Source organism: Poecilia reticulata, linkage group LG13, assembly GCF_000633615.1.
Source record: "Poecilia reticulata strain Guanapo linkage group LG13, Guppy_female_1.0+MT, whole genome shotgun sequence".
NCBI lineage: Eukaryota > Metazoa > Chordata > Actinopteri > Cyprinodontiformes > Poeciliidae > Poecilia > Poecilia reticulata.
This window is the reverse complement of record NC_024343.1, coordinates 30,945,564-30,959,793: the sequence shown is the minus strand read 5'-3', so window position 1 is coordinate 30,959,793 and position 14,230 is coordinate 30,945,564. Positions and strand designations below refer to the sequence as shown.

The following is a 14,230-nucleotide window of genomic DNA, read 5'->3' as shown; positions in this document are numbered from 1 at the left end:
AAGTAACTCTTCAGCAGCTTGTTTCAAGTCAATACTGCTTTAAAAAGTACTAGCTCCACTTTACAGCAAGACATTTTTCCCAAAAGTGTCCGTCACTGCAAAAACACAAAATCTTACCAAGTATTTTTTTTTGTCTAGTTTCTAGTGCAAATATCTCAGTACACTTAAAATAGGACAAAACTAACTCAAGTGAATTTTCTGCAACATACAGGAGCTTGTTTTAAGTCAATAATTTCGATGGAAAACGTACTGGCAGATTATATAACTTAAAACACTGTGGAAAATATCTAGTTATAAGTGAAATAATTTGGCGATAATAAAATATGGATTCAGAACAAACTCCTATATCTTACTAATAAATTACTTGTAAGATAGTTTAGTCTTATTTCAAGTGTAATAATTTATTTGCACTAGAAACTAGACCAAAAATGTTTTTGTAGTGAAAAACACAAATTTTTACCAATTATTTTGGTCTAATTTTTAGTGAAAATATCTTATTACTCTTTAAGTAACATACAACTAACATTTTAGGAGCTTGTTAAGTCAATAATTCTTGAATATAGATTTAAAAAAGCTCTAGCTCCACTAGTACCAGAAAAACATTCTTCCATAAGTACAAAATATTAAAAAAATTATCAATTATTTCTTCAAAATAATATTAAAAGTTTCCATCAAAGCAGATTGCATCAAGTCATTGATTTGCAGCATTTAATTGATCAATATTAAGGAATTAATTACATAAAACAAGCTCCTATATCTTACTGAAAAGTTACTTGAAAGTTAGTTTTGTCTTATTTTCAGTGTAATAAGATATTTGCTAAAATCTGGAAAAAAAATACTTGGTGAAATGTTGTGTTTTTATAGTGTTGAAGCTGTTTATGCAAATAGCACATTTATTCAAATTTCTTTGTGCACTGTCATTTTAAGAGCCTTTCACTGTAAAAATCAGTTCCTTTTATAAGATTGTAGCTTTTTAATGTTTGCAACTGAAAACCGATGTTGATTTTTATCATCAAAACCCACTTTAAATAAAAAAACGGATGAATTTCCAGTAAACGGAGCTCCAGAGTAGAAACATAAACACAGATAATAACTGTATTCAACACAACTGCTAGTTTGTTGTGGTGAAGAGAGATGATGGCGTTTCGAGACATTACGTATTAATTTACAGTGAATCACCTTGACGTCTTGGACACTCACTCCTGTGATGTTTATGTTGGGGTTTTTTTTAATAAAAGTGTCTCTAGCTGCTTATTTGTCTGGTTTTGTGTTAAAAGTTGGAGGTTTCTGCAGCGAGTCCAGGTGAGAAAATGACCAGAGATGATGGAGCGTGCGCCGAAGCTTCGTAAGACAAAACCTCGACATTCAATCCCCCGAGGACGGCGTTACGTCAAGGTGGCAACGCGGCTGTTAGCGATTAGCCACAAGATCCGCTTATTTAAAGGCAGGGGTGAGAAGGAGGAGCACAAAGGGAGACGAGTCGAGTTACTCAAACTTTTTACACTGAAGCTTCAGTTTTCAGATGTGGACACGTTTTAAAAATGTTGCAGAATGGTTTCAGAGGCAGAGAAATGAAAAATTGATGAGCATTTCACAGTAAATATGGGAGAGGTGCTTGATTCCATATCAGGTTACTCATATCGGTGTCACCGCCACCAGAGGGGAGGTTACAGTAACTACAGATCAGGAGACATTTTACTGTAACAAACTGCACAGCAGGGGGGAGGGAGGCTGTTTTCACAATCTGATTTAGCAATAATCCTGCAAACATTCTTTTTAACATGGGTAAAAATAATAAACCGATTAATATTTTTAAATAGATATAATAACAAATCAAGGTTTTACAATATTTTTTTTTTCATGGAATAAATGCATTAAATTTCCACAAAAGAATGCCAATGACATGACAGAGTGTTTTAATATTCCCTTCTTTTTAAATTTTCTATTTTAAAACCCAAAAATCTAAATAAAATTGCTTATCTAAGAATGACAATGCATTTCCTGCAGTAGATTTTCATCAAAATTATAAATTGTTCTAAATAAATTTACGGACTGAGGGCAAAAATGGCTCTTTGGTTTGTAAAGGTTTCATATTTCTGAAATAAACCAGCACAACTATTGTGATAAAACAACTGCACTCCAAAAACACAAAATCTTACCAAGTACTTTTGTCTAGTTTTTATAGCAAATATCTTAGTACACTTGAAATTTAAGGAAACTAACTGAGTAACATTTTAGCAAAATATAGTAGCTTGTTTAAAGTCAATAATTCCTTAATATTGATGACAACGTTTAAATATTGTAGCTCACATGAAATAAGGAACTTTTCAGCAACATGGGAGCTTCTTTTAACTCAATAATTTCTTAATATTGATTAAATTTATAATTCAACTTCAAAAATACTTTTTCAGAAAAGTTACACTGGCAGGTCATTTTATTAAAAAATGTTTCCTATAAGTGGAATAATCTGTCAGTGGGACCAGAACTGAGTTGCTAGGTAACGGCCTGGGCTTGGCTGGGGTTGCTAGGTAAACGGCCTGGGCTTGGCTGGGGTTGCTAGGTAACGGCAGAATTGGAACTTTTTCACCAATATGAATGAATTACTGACTCAAAATAAGATCAAATATGTTTCTGAAAAGTTAGTTTTGATTTCTAGTGTGCTACGATATTTCCACTTTAATCTGGATCAAAACTTCTTGGTAAGATTTTGTGTTTTTGCTGCTGTGTAAGATAATTTCCTGTTCCACTGACTTGCTAAAGGCCTTCAGGCATGTTTGGTCATCGCTAAACTAATCCCTGGATCTCTGATTTGCATGTTTAATCCAGGAAACAACCCCCCTTTTCTTGATGTGAATAATTTCCAATGAGACCAGCAGGTTCAGGTCGTTTTGAACCAAACACAAAGGAAAGTTGGTGAATGCTGACCAAAACCCCAGAGGCTCCGATGAAACACTATCTCATCACATACCTGGACGGCTGCAGGAAAAGAGAAGAAAGGAGGTTCTGTGAGCGCGTCTTGTCGTGCTCCGTTGGTTCTGGCCAAACTCTGCTCACGTGACTGATACTGGGGAATGTGAAGGGCAGGGAGGCGGCCTGGACCCTGAAGGTAGACGAGGAAAACTCAGCCCCCACCTAAGACTAACACAGACTCACTGTGTCCACTCAGTGGGAACAGAAACTCGCTAAACATCCTTCTGGTAGAGTTAAGGTTTCAACCATTTGTTTTCAGTAGAGTGGCCAGAGTAGAACTACTTTAACATATTTTTACTCAAGAAAAAGTAAAAAAGTGGCCTCCCAAGAAAAACACGACTCAAGAAACTGATCAAAACTTCAATCAATTAATATTTAAAAATTACATCATTAAAAGGACCAAAATATAAAGTTATCTGGATGTTTTTGCATTTTGAGAACCAAAATGAAAATAATTTATATAAATAATTACAAAATTATGACAGAGTATAAGGGCCACACTAAAAAACATATCATAGCTTTATCCTTCTACGACTTCATCATAAAACTATCACTTTCGACTTTACTCTTGAAATGTTATTCTCGTAATAGTACTTTCTTTATTTTTTTATTACTATGGCCCTAATACTCCATCACACAAAACAACAAAACCAGGCAAAAGAAAACATTTTCCAAATCAATTCCTTTCAAAATGACATTTTAACAAAACCTGCAGGTAGGTGTGTGTCTGTGTCTGCTGAATTTTTGGTTAAAACATGTTTTTCATTAAATGGGTAGAAAATCCAGAAATTTGACTCAAGTAAGAGTAGTGATAATTACTCAAGTACTGCTAATAGTACACTTTCCCCAAAAAGTTACACAAGTAAATGTAACTAGTTACTAACCAACTGTTTTCTTGCTGCAAATGTTTTATTTTAGAAGATCAAAAATTACACGACTATCCTATAGAAAGTCCAGAGGTAACTAAAAATCTCGGTCAAAAATGCTAATGATTTGAGCAAAGTTTTTAAATGTACGGCAACAAAAAAGCTAGCTTTAGCAGCTAACCTTAGCTGTCTGCATACATGCAATGCTACGAATGGAGCTAATATGAGATATTTTGGGGGGTTTTGGTTGCAAAATATTAGTTTTGTTCAATAAAATTTCAACAATCCATTGAAGAAAACGTTTACTAACATGTATGTTAGCCTGTTAAAAATTTGCCTCTCGTTTTACCGTTAGCTTAATGAAACAATCGCTAACCATTTGGCCGTAACTTCATATAATGAGCTAGTTCGATGATATGAAGCTTACCGGAAATTGCCTGCGATGTAAACAACCATCCTCCACTGCAAAGAGAGAAGTAGCAGCCGAACAAGATGGCTGCTGACGTTAACTCCACGTTTGGAAACGTAGCCTACGCGGACTGAACCTCTGACGTCATTGCTAAAGCTACAGATAGCGCAGAAAATCGACGTCATAGTTCACGTCTCTCCTTCTGTTCGCTGATTGGCCTGGTTGAAATTCTACCGGAGAAATCAAAGTAAATGGGAGATTAAAATCGAGCGGAATTGTAAATCAATAGCCAGATTACGGATATATAAAAGGTGCATATTTTTATGTAATATATTTTAAAACCTCAAAACGAAAATAAAATTATTGTTAATCCATCAATTGTCCAGTTACACTTTCCTAGCGCCTAACTGACGTGCAGGTCACCATTACTGGGGAAGATGGGTGATCTGATCTGTGCAGACGTTATGAAAAAAAGACAAAAAATTGGTCAATGTGTTTATTAAAATCCATTTGTTGGTCCACCTGCCAATCAAAATGAACAACAACCAATAAAGGATTCACTTTCTTAATGTTTGTAAAAAAAAAAAAAAAAAAAAACATGTTTGGCATTTTCTCTTTAACTCTTATCAGAAAAAATGAAACCACTCGTCAATAAGCTCCACTCGTCTGTTTACGCAACAAGTATTCTTCAAAAACTTAAATTAAATGATAAATTGTGATTATTTATTCGTATATGAGAATATTAAGTGTATAACGTTTAGGATATGGATCGGGTCTTTGTAACAGTTGTTTCAGGTCCAATCTTTCGGTGACGAACTCATTTGGACGCAGCGGACTCTACTGCCCTCTAGTGGAAAGACACAAATACGGAGGAACTAATGTGAAAGCCTTAAAACCTGTAAATGTGCATCATAAATAATTTGCATCACCACTTTTCATTTAAACTAAACGATTTTCAGAGATTCCCAACAGGTCCCATCATTCATAAACCTAAATTTTAACCATTTTTGCAGATTTTGTTCTTATCTGTGAATGTTATGATGCGTCGTTTCAAATTATCCACATGCAGAAAGTGCAGTTCACTGATTTGTGGTGACAGTTTAACAGACCAGAAGCTTTAGACTTTTTGTAAATTTATTTTTAATGATCTGTACATTTTCATAAGGAAAAATAAATTAATAAGCAAAAAAAAAAAAGTCAAACAAGAGCTGGAGTAGAAAGCAAAGACCGTAACAAAAACATTCAGTATTGCCCCGTTATTCATTATTCACAGCAGAAGGAAGAAATCACCTTATTTTGATCATGTATCAAGTTCTGATTATGGAAAACAACAAAATTAGCCCCTTTAGTTAATTGTTTGGCACAGACACAAACAGAATATCCAGTCATTTCATTTCTCGTCCGTATTCAACGCCATCCCTGCGTCGTCGCTCAGTGGAGTGTAAAAGTACGCAGCGTCGTCGTCTCCGTAGATGATGGCGACGGTCTCACCGGCGTCCGACACAGATGCACTCGTCTGCAAATACGCCTGGTGGAGAACCAGCAGAGAAAAACATAAGAATGATAACAGTTACTCTACTGCCGGAGCGTCACACTCATTTTTATTTTCAGATAAATTAAGATTATGAATGCTGGTGTGCTAATTTAAAAATATCTGCGCTTATGTATGAAGCTACAACAAGTGAGGCTGAAGCAAGTCATAAAAGTAAAGAAATGCTGCCACCTGCAGGTGGGACCAAGCATTACATAAATGGGGGAAAAGTAAACAAAATTCACATTTTTCAGGTTTTTGTACTTCCATTTAGGTCTCTACTGCTTCTAAAAACAGCTTAAAAGTCCTTTAAATAAAAACAGTCGTTAAGAAATCACTGCCACAGAAAACACCTTTTTTCTGGCAAGAAGATGTTCTTTGGTATCTGGAAAATGAGCCGTTTCTAAAAGCCTTCTGGAATGTAACCTCTCCAATCAGCAGGCACTACCCGTTGCCTAGCAACCCTTGCAAAGCCCAGCTCGTTACTTAGCAACCCAAGCTGAGTTCCGGCACGGTTGGACAAAAGTTACAAAGTATTTTTGGTCCAGTTTCTAGAGCAAATATTTGAATACACTTGAAATAAGACAAAAGTAACTTTTCACCAAGTTAAAGGGCCGTTTTTTAGCTCAATAATTTCTTACTACTGGTGAAAATATTATAGTTTCGCTAGCAGATTATGTCACTTGTTACTTGTGAAAAATGTCTCGTTTAAACCGGAATAATCTACAAGTGGAACTAGCACTACTTAGCTATAATAAAGGATTATTGACTTAAAACAAGCTCCAACATCTTGCTAAAAAGTTACTTTAATTGATTTTTTGTCTTTTTAAAGTGTACTACAATATTTACAACGGAAACTAAACAAAAAATACTCAGTAAGATTGTGTGTTTTTGCAGCGTATACACTGTACAATGGCTGCAAGAAGACAAGTGTTGTTGTTGACTTAGCATCTAGAAAACACGTGCTGCATTATTCTGGACTGAATAATGTTGCATCAGTTTGGATAAAAGTGTAAACGTTGAGTTGGGGGGGGCGTGGCCAGCAGCAGCTTACTTGGATTTAAAGGGACAAGACTTCCTAAAACAGCTCTAAATAGGAAGAGTGACTAAAATCTCAATATCCAAGAATGAGTTTGAGCAAAATATGTAATGAAAACGTTTTGTAAAGGCCATGGACCCAACCAAACCTGTTCAAGGAAGCAAAACAGGCGAAAAACAGGAGGGACTAACTGATGTAGCTTGGCTCATGGAGTCTAGAGGACCACATAAAATAGTTATGGTGGGCCAGATTCGGCCCCTGAGCCTCGAGTTTGACTCTACTGGCAGCAGCTGGGAGCGAGGTGTTTGGATAAGTACCCTCTCCAGCAGCTGCAGCCGCTCCTCGTTGAGCATGTTGCTCTGCCTCAGCTGGCTCACGGTGTTCTCCAGGCCCAGCAGCTTCTCCAGGTGCCGGCGGTGCCGCTGCTGCAGCACCTTCACCTTCTTCTGCAGCTCGGCCACGATCGCCTCCAGCTGCTCCTTGCTCAAGCTGTTCTTGTGGTAGCTGCTCAAAGACACACAAGACGTGAAAACTGCGATTACACACGAGGAAAAGATCTGAGCAAACGGCTGTTTTTATGCTTCCAAGGGACCGTCTGATAATGTCGACTAAAACAAAAACAGACGGTGTTTTGTTTCAACGCTGTTCAAGGAAGCATAACGTCACCTTTAAAACGCCTGACCTGCCGATTCCAGTTTTGACCGATACCGATTTTTCGACATTGGCTGATTTTCAGACGTTTGCAGATTTAGAAAAGATTGGAGGATAAGATCGATTTCTCATGCAAATATCGGCTGATTGCCTAAAATTAAGGAGTTTAATTTACCCACAAAGCTCTAGCATGTATGAACACAAATTAGCTACAAGTTCAAAATGGTCAAAGCCATGATGGATGTGCAGCAGGGTTCTAATAGTTTGCAGTTTTTCATTATGTTTTAGTTTTATTTCATTGACTTTTAGCCTAATTCTTTTAGTTTTTAGTGTTTTGCTTTTTTAAATTAGTTAAATGTTTATTAGCTCTATAAAAACTAAAGTGAACCCATTTATTTTACTTGGCTTTCAACTCCAGTGGGATCTAGTTTTAAATTGTATGTGTTTGTTTTTAAACTAAGTTTTTTTTATATTATTTTTTTGTATTTATTTTTAATTATGTTGTGTTTTATTGTACAGCACTTTGTATCAGCTGTCGTTGTTTTAAAGTGCTTTATAAATAAAGTTGGTTTGGTCTGAAAGTTTTTATTTAAAATTTTGCAAAAAATTTTGCTAATTTTTTTTAGCAACAAAATGTATTAAAACTTTGGTTCCTAATATTAGTTTGCTAAAACTAATGAACAAACATCAGTTTTAATTGGCCAATTTATTAGTTAAATATGATATTGATTATATAAACAGTAAACTAAAAGGTTTTAGTTTGTGTAAAAGCCAAAAACATAAAAAAATATATATATTTTAAATACATTTTTTGCTAATTTTTAAATAAATAAAATTAGTTTTACAAACAATTTTTAGCTGAAAACTAATTAGGAAATAAATGAATTAGTTTTTAGTGTGTTTGATACGTTTTATTAGTTAAATGTTTAGTTTTAGCTCTTATTACAGCAGTAGTTTAGTTTGTCCACATTTTGGTTCATTTTAGGAGCAGAATTATGTTTGGATGCCATTTTCAGTGTGTCCAGCTGCTGCTGGTCAGGTAAACAGGTATCTGTCCTCACCAGTGCTCCTCCAGCTGCTGGTCGTCCCTCTCCGTCTCCTCCGTGTCCGTCATGGCGTCCCCGTCCTCCGCTTCGTCTAGTCGCTCCAGCGTGAGGACGAGCGATGGCGGCGGCAACGTTGGGACGTGTTTGGACACGATGGGCAGAGTGGACGAGATGGGCTTGGAGCTCAGCGCCGGCGACAGCACCGTGTCGGGGGGGGAGGTGACCCGGGTCGACGTCCCGCCGGGGAGAACGTTTGGTACCGTCTCAAAGTAAGCCACCACTTCCTGCGGGATGTCTTCGCCGGCGAAGGATGCAAGGTCCGGATCGGGCGCCGCCTCGTTGAGGACCAGCACGCCGCCCTGGCTTAAGATGGCAGCCGTGATTCCGTTCACCAGCTCCACCTGGCCGTCCTCTGCAGCGCCGTCTGACATCATCAGCAGCTCCGCGGCGCCTGCGTCGCTCATCAGGCCGTCTGCTGTCTGGTAGAGAGTCAGTGGAAAGTTCAAACCCGACGCGACTCCATCGGCCGGGTCCACTCCCGTCTGCAGAGAACCCACGCTCGACTCCATCGGACCGGTTTCTCCGTGCGGCAACGCGGCGACGGAGAGCTCAAGCAGGCGGACCGTCTGGTCGGCTGTCGGCCCATCGGCCGACACGGTGGAGCTTTGGGCTCTCTGGCGCTTCGGCTTCCTCTCGCCGTCGTCCGACGCTTTCCGTTTCTGAACGTGAAAAATAAACTCCGTCAGTTTAGTTTAACTCATTTGATTTGAGCAGAATCATCAAATACGCAGAAATTAGCACGAATAAAACAACTTAGCAACAATTCACAGGGCAGAAAACATTTTATTAAAAGGATAAAATAGAAAATGAAACATTTAAACAAGAAATAAGAATGAAACAGGATAAAAACTGAATTCAAAACCTGCTGTAAGCACTGGAAGAGGTTGTTGCATTAAAGTGTAGGCGCTTTGAACTTTCTTTTAAACAAGTTATTACAAATCTATGGAATCTTCTGAGATAATGAGATTTCAGCAGCCTACAATGGAAAAAAATCTAATCTTGAGTTTTCTTGTCTAGTTTAAGGGAAAATATCTTGAAATAAAACAAAACTAAATTACCAGTAACTTTTCAGCCAGACATAGAAGCTTGTTTTAAGTCAATAATTCCTGAATAATGTTGAATTATTTCACTTTTATCATGGTAGAAATGTTTAGAAGTTTATCTGCCGATAGAACAAATTTTTATTTTTTTGATCAATATTAAGGAATTATTTACCTAAAACAAGCTCCTATGTGTTGCTGAGAACTTTATGCTTAATGGCTACAAATAGATGCACAACTATACAGCTGTGCAGCTTTGAAAAGCAGAAGTGGAGCCTCCTGCACAACCAGCAAGAATCCAGCAAGTGGTTTCTGGATGGAAAGTCAACAACAAAACTCTTGGTGGGTAAAACCAGCTGGACAATAGTCCTGGTCTCCTAATAATGAAGTGGGCGGAGCTCCACTTGGGTTGCTAGGTAACGAGGGACATGCCCACAGATTGTTGTCCAAACACCAAAGAACATCGACTTGTTTCTTTTTTTCTAGAAGTGGCAGAAACCCAAGTTGAAGAACGAAAATGTGAAAAAATGAATCTAATCTGAAAAGGGTTTTATTTCCGTTACCTCGGTATCCGGGAAGACTGTCGGCACGGCGTCGGCGTCGAGGTAGCGGATCCCCCAGCGCACCTTGAAGCACGACGAGGAGAAATGTTCGTGGCAGATGTACTGGTGTCGGGAAGGAGTCCAGTTCTCCCGGCCCATGTTCCTCACCCACTGCTGCAGCCGGGTCGGGTCCTGGAGCGGGAACCTGGGGAAACACGGCTCAGGTTTACAGCAAACCTCACAGCGGTTCATGGAGGCAGAAAGAATCAGAGCTCATCATGAACCGAAACCAACAGAGTCATCAAGTTTTAGCTTCTGCTCTCGGTTTCTAAGCTGTGATTTGATCCGATTACTTTCTCACCTGCAAGTTGATCTGCTGATTAAAACAACTTCTGCTGAAAACAGAAGTTAGCAGAAGACTAACTATGTTTTAATGACAGAAAGAGGAATATATGAAGCAGGCATTTATTATATTTAGCAAGGATTTTTGGATGAGCCTGTCACAATAAGCAATTAATCAATAAAGCACATGATAATCATAAAAAAACAAACAAAAAATCATTTTAATTTAATTTGTTTTTTTATCATTTGTGACCTTTTTTTCTAGGGCCGAACAAAATCATTTCAAGTGTCACAAATGGCCCCCGGGCCCCACTTTGAACACCCTTGTTTTAATGTCTTGAGACATCTGCAATATTTAAACAACGATATATCATAATCTCTGAATATCCTGGTTTTAATATTAGTTGTGGAAAAATAATACTTTCTGTGTATTTCAGGTTTTTATATTATAAATACATGAAATTAAATGTTATTTTTGGGGGGTGTATTTTACAGCTCTGTGGCCATTTTTTAAAATATATTTATCTACAAAAATCTATTATTTCTAAACACAAAAACCTATAAGTGTGTACCAGATCCTCAGTTAAAACATTGCTTGGTTGTAGCACGTTCTCTGACAAAGATCAGATCATTTTCTCAAGGCACAAATTGTTTTTTTCAGTTAAATTATTTCACAAACACAGGATTCATTTCTGTCCAGCGTCAGTTTGAGCATATTATACTCAACCATGTGGGTAAAAATAAGCTTCTAATGGAAAATAAAACGATGACCAAAGCTGCACTTTGCTGCAAATAAAATAGATTTACATCATTTTCTATAGGTTGCAGTCACTACTTTGAGTTTACAGTTGTATGATGACTCGCAGGTAAATGTCACGTGCTTTAACAAATATCTAAGAAAAAACTTTCTGACATCAAAAATGCATAATCTGATTCTGTCGTAACAGAAAATTCAACCAGCTTTGGATTAAATTATGACGAAATAATTAATGTAAACATTACTTTTAGATTAGCATCGCAGTGAAATCTTCGTCTGTACTATATTCCGGAAGAACTTCAAAATAAAGTAAATATTAATAATACCAGTGTCATTAATGTATAAAAATATAAACGTAGACAGCATGTCTTCGCTGAATGTAAGTTTAGACGCCATCTCTACCAGCCAACTTGAATCAACCGTTTTGGAAGGTTAAAAACAAGGAAACAAACGACCCTTACTGACTTGTAAAAGCTCTTCCTCTCGCTGCTGTTCGCGGAGTCGCTCCTGCAGTTCGGAACCGAGCAGTACTTCGGCATCGCTCCCGGGATTCTTCTCCTCCTACCCAGCCGGAATCATTACAAGGTGAAACCAAAGTCCTTCCCTTCCTGTAGTGATACGTCTGCTTTAACTCGTGTCGTGCGTGTTGTCAACTCACGGCGCTCGACTGACGAGCGACAGATCAGCTGGTTTACGAAACGGGACACGTCAAATACCTGCGACCTGTCACGTTGCGAGTCGCTCCGCTCGACTGTGATTGGTTACTTCGCGACCGGTTACGTCACGAAGATTCGAAAATGTCGGTTCGTAAACAAGACGAAGCGGCGCTAGTTTACAGGCAGTGAAGTCGGTTCAAAAACGCTCCTATGGATTTCAAACCTTGATTGAATAAGCCGTTATCTGCTTTACAATTAAAAAAAATAAAAATTCTAGAAACAACAAACACTGTGAAGAGACTTTGTAACAGTAAAGCTTTTAAAATAAGCTTCTCGTTAAAAATGTTTTAATCTTGTCCAACAGAAACCAAATGAGAAAAAGGTTAAAACGCAAGTGTATTGGGACATTAGATAGAGATATAAACAAATATAGATAGTAACTAGTTAGTTACTTTATTAACTTTTTTTGGGGAAATTGCTTACTTTGACTGAACCGTTTATGTTGAAATGAGTCCTCTTGTTCATTCACAAGCTTTGATCTGTTATTTTATATCTGCTTGCGCCATTTGAAGGTCAAAAGGATACACTAAACAAATATATTATCACTTTACCTTCTTAGCTGACAGTATATTTTGTAGATAAGATGTTTAATGGAAGACTTAAATATCTAAGCCTTAAAGGGGCAGTATTGTGCATTTTCCAAGCCAGTAGTGCAATTTTATAAAAATCAAGTAACTGCGTTACCTTCAGTTGTCATAAAAATGCCTTATACATCAAATATGACTTTTAAAAAAATTGCCATTTTAATTTAAGGGCTTGAAATTGGACCTCTGTCTCTTAAGACTTCTGCTCTTTCTGAAACCCTGCCTTCAGAAAGTCATCACAACATGGCTCCTCTGTTAACCCTTTAAAAAAATCTTCTTTTTTTTACCAGCATTTCACAAAGTAGCTCCTACAATGAGCTCAGCTGATATGCAGATCCACCAGGTGTTTGCTAATTGCTGCTGGCGAGTCTGAAGGAGCTGAAAGGGGGGAGGAGCTGCTTCTTGAAGGCGGAGCTAGGCCCACCAAGACGTTTTGCACATCAATTAAAGGATTTCTCAAACATGCTTGATACACTCCAGCTATGTTTTTGACGAGAGAACAACATGGTAACATGATTTAAAGCTCAAAAGTCATTTTTACATGAAACTGCCTCTATAATAAATCAGCAGCTAATAAAGCAATTTGCAGGTTCTTTTGGTTGTTTTTCCAAATATTTAAAGTCAAACTGTTTCATGTTAAGCTCATTGTGAACCTAAAGCCAGACTTTGATTATGTCTTGCTGTCAAAATGACACCAAGCCATCAGGAAACACAATGTTTTAAGCAACGTGTGTAAATATCTTTGTTCATTCATCCACTGTACCTGTTTTTCCCTGTGGTGTTGCTGAACCTGCTCCACTCTGCAGCCCTACAAACATTTCAAACACGGGAAACAAGTGCATTCTATAAACAAAGACACCAGTTTGTTCCTAAAATCACTGGACTGTCTTTTTTTAATTCAATAATTTTCTCCAAACATTACACAGAATCTTTAAATGATACAGTATATATACATACACTAAAGTGTATTCATTTATCTAAAAAGTTCAGGGCCGTTAGACAGTATAGCTGTGCGTTTCACGACAGGATTGTATTCTGGACGTTTTTGTGTAATGTAGAAATTCACACATGGGATAATAAGCCTGAATATGAATTGAAGACTAGAGTGCCATCAGTGTTTGCTAGCTAGCTAGTTGGATGAGCGGGACTGTGCAGGAGCTGCCGAGTCGGTGGCACGACAACGATGAAGGATGAAAACATGGAGCGGCGGTACCTTCCCCAACAGGAAGCAATGCAGAAGTGCAAAGTAAACGGTACCAGCCAAATACATCACTAATGGCAAACAGCACCTTTAAAAGTGTACCCAGAGTGGTTTTTCTTTTTTTTAGATCACAAAGAGTTCGATTTTGTATTCTTGAAATAAAGTCGAACATACTGTAAGTTGGTTTGAGAAACACTGACAGACATGCGGCTCCTTAAACCGTTTTACAAACTGCTTAACTGTGAATGCAGGCCAACGTTGCGATGCTAATATCCAGAGTCACAAGTTCCTCTTGCTAAAACTGAACAATCATTTTCATTACATATCTTTGGTACAAACCAGCTAATTGGAGCCATCTGCTGAGCGAATCAGGAGTTTTAAAAGCCTCAGATCTTCACGACAGAAATGCTAAATCTTACCAAGTCTCTTTCATCTGCAAATATCTTAGTACACTAGAAATAAGAAAACTAATTTAC

General features: G+C 37.7%; 1 protein-coding gene across 2 annotated transcripts; it reads right to left on the bottom strand.

The window, feature by feature from the left end:
- Positions 1-4,759: 4,759 nt before the first annotated feature.
- Positions 4,760-11,979, bottom strand: LOC103475123 (THAP domain-containing protein 5-like). 2 transcript variants are annotated; one of them, XM_008426537.2, is made up of 6 exons: positions 11,719-11,979; positions 10,176-10,359; positions 9,066-9,231; positions 8,528-9,020; positions 7,133-7,319; positions 4,760-5,773 (listed from the first exon to the last, which is right to left on the bottom strand). In XM_008426537.2, the coding sequence occupies exons 1-6, from the start codon at positions 11,790-11,792 to the stop codon at positions 5,636-5,638; spliced, it is 1,242 nt and encodes a 413-aa protein (XP_008424759.1). In that variant the 5' UTR covers positions 11,793-11,979; the 3' UTR covers positions 4,760-5,635. The 2 variants fall into 2 exon arrangements, with proteins under 2 accessions (XP_008424759.1, XP_008424758.1); XM_008426536.2 differs by having other exon boundaries at positions 4,761-5,773; positions 8,528-9,231; positions 11,719-11,978.
- Between the last annotated feature and the right edge of the window lie 2,251 nt (positions 11,980-14,230).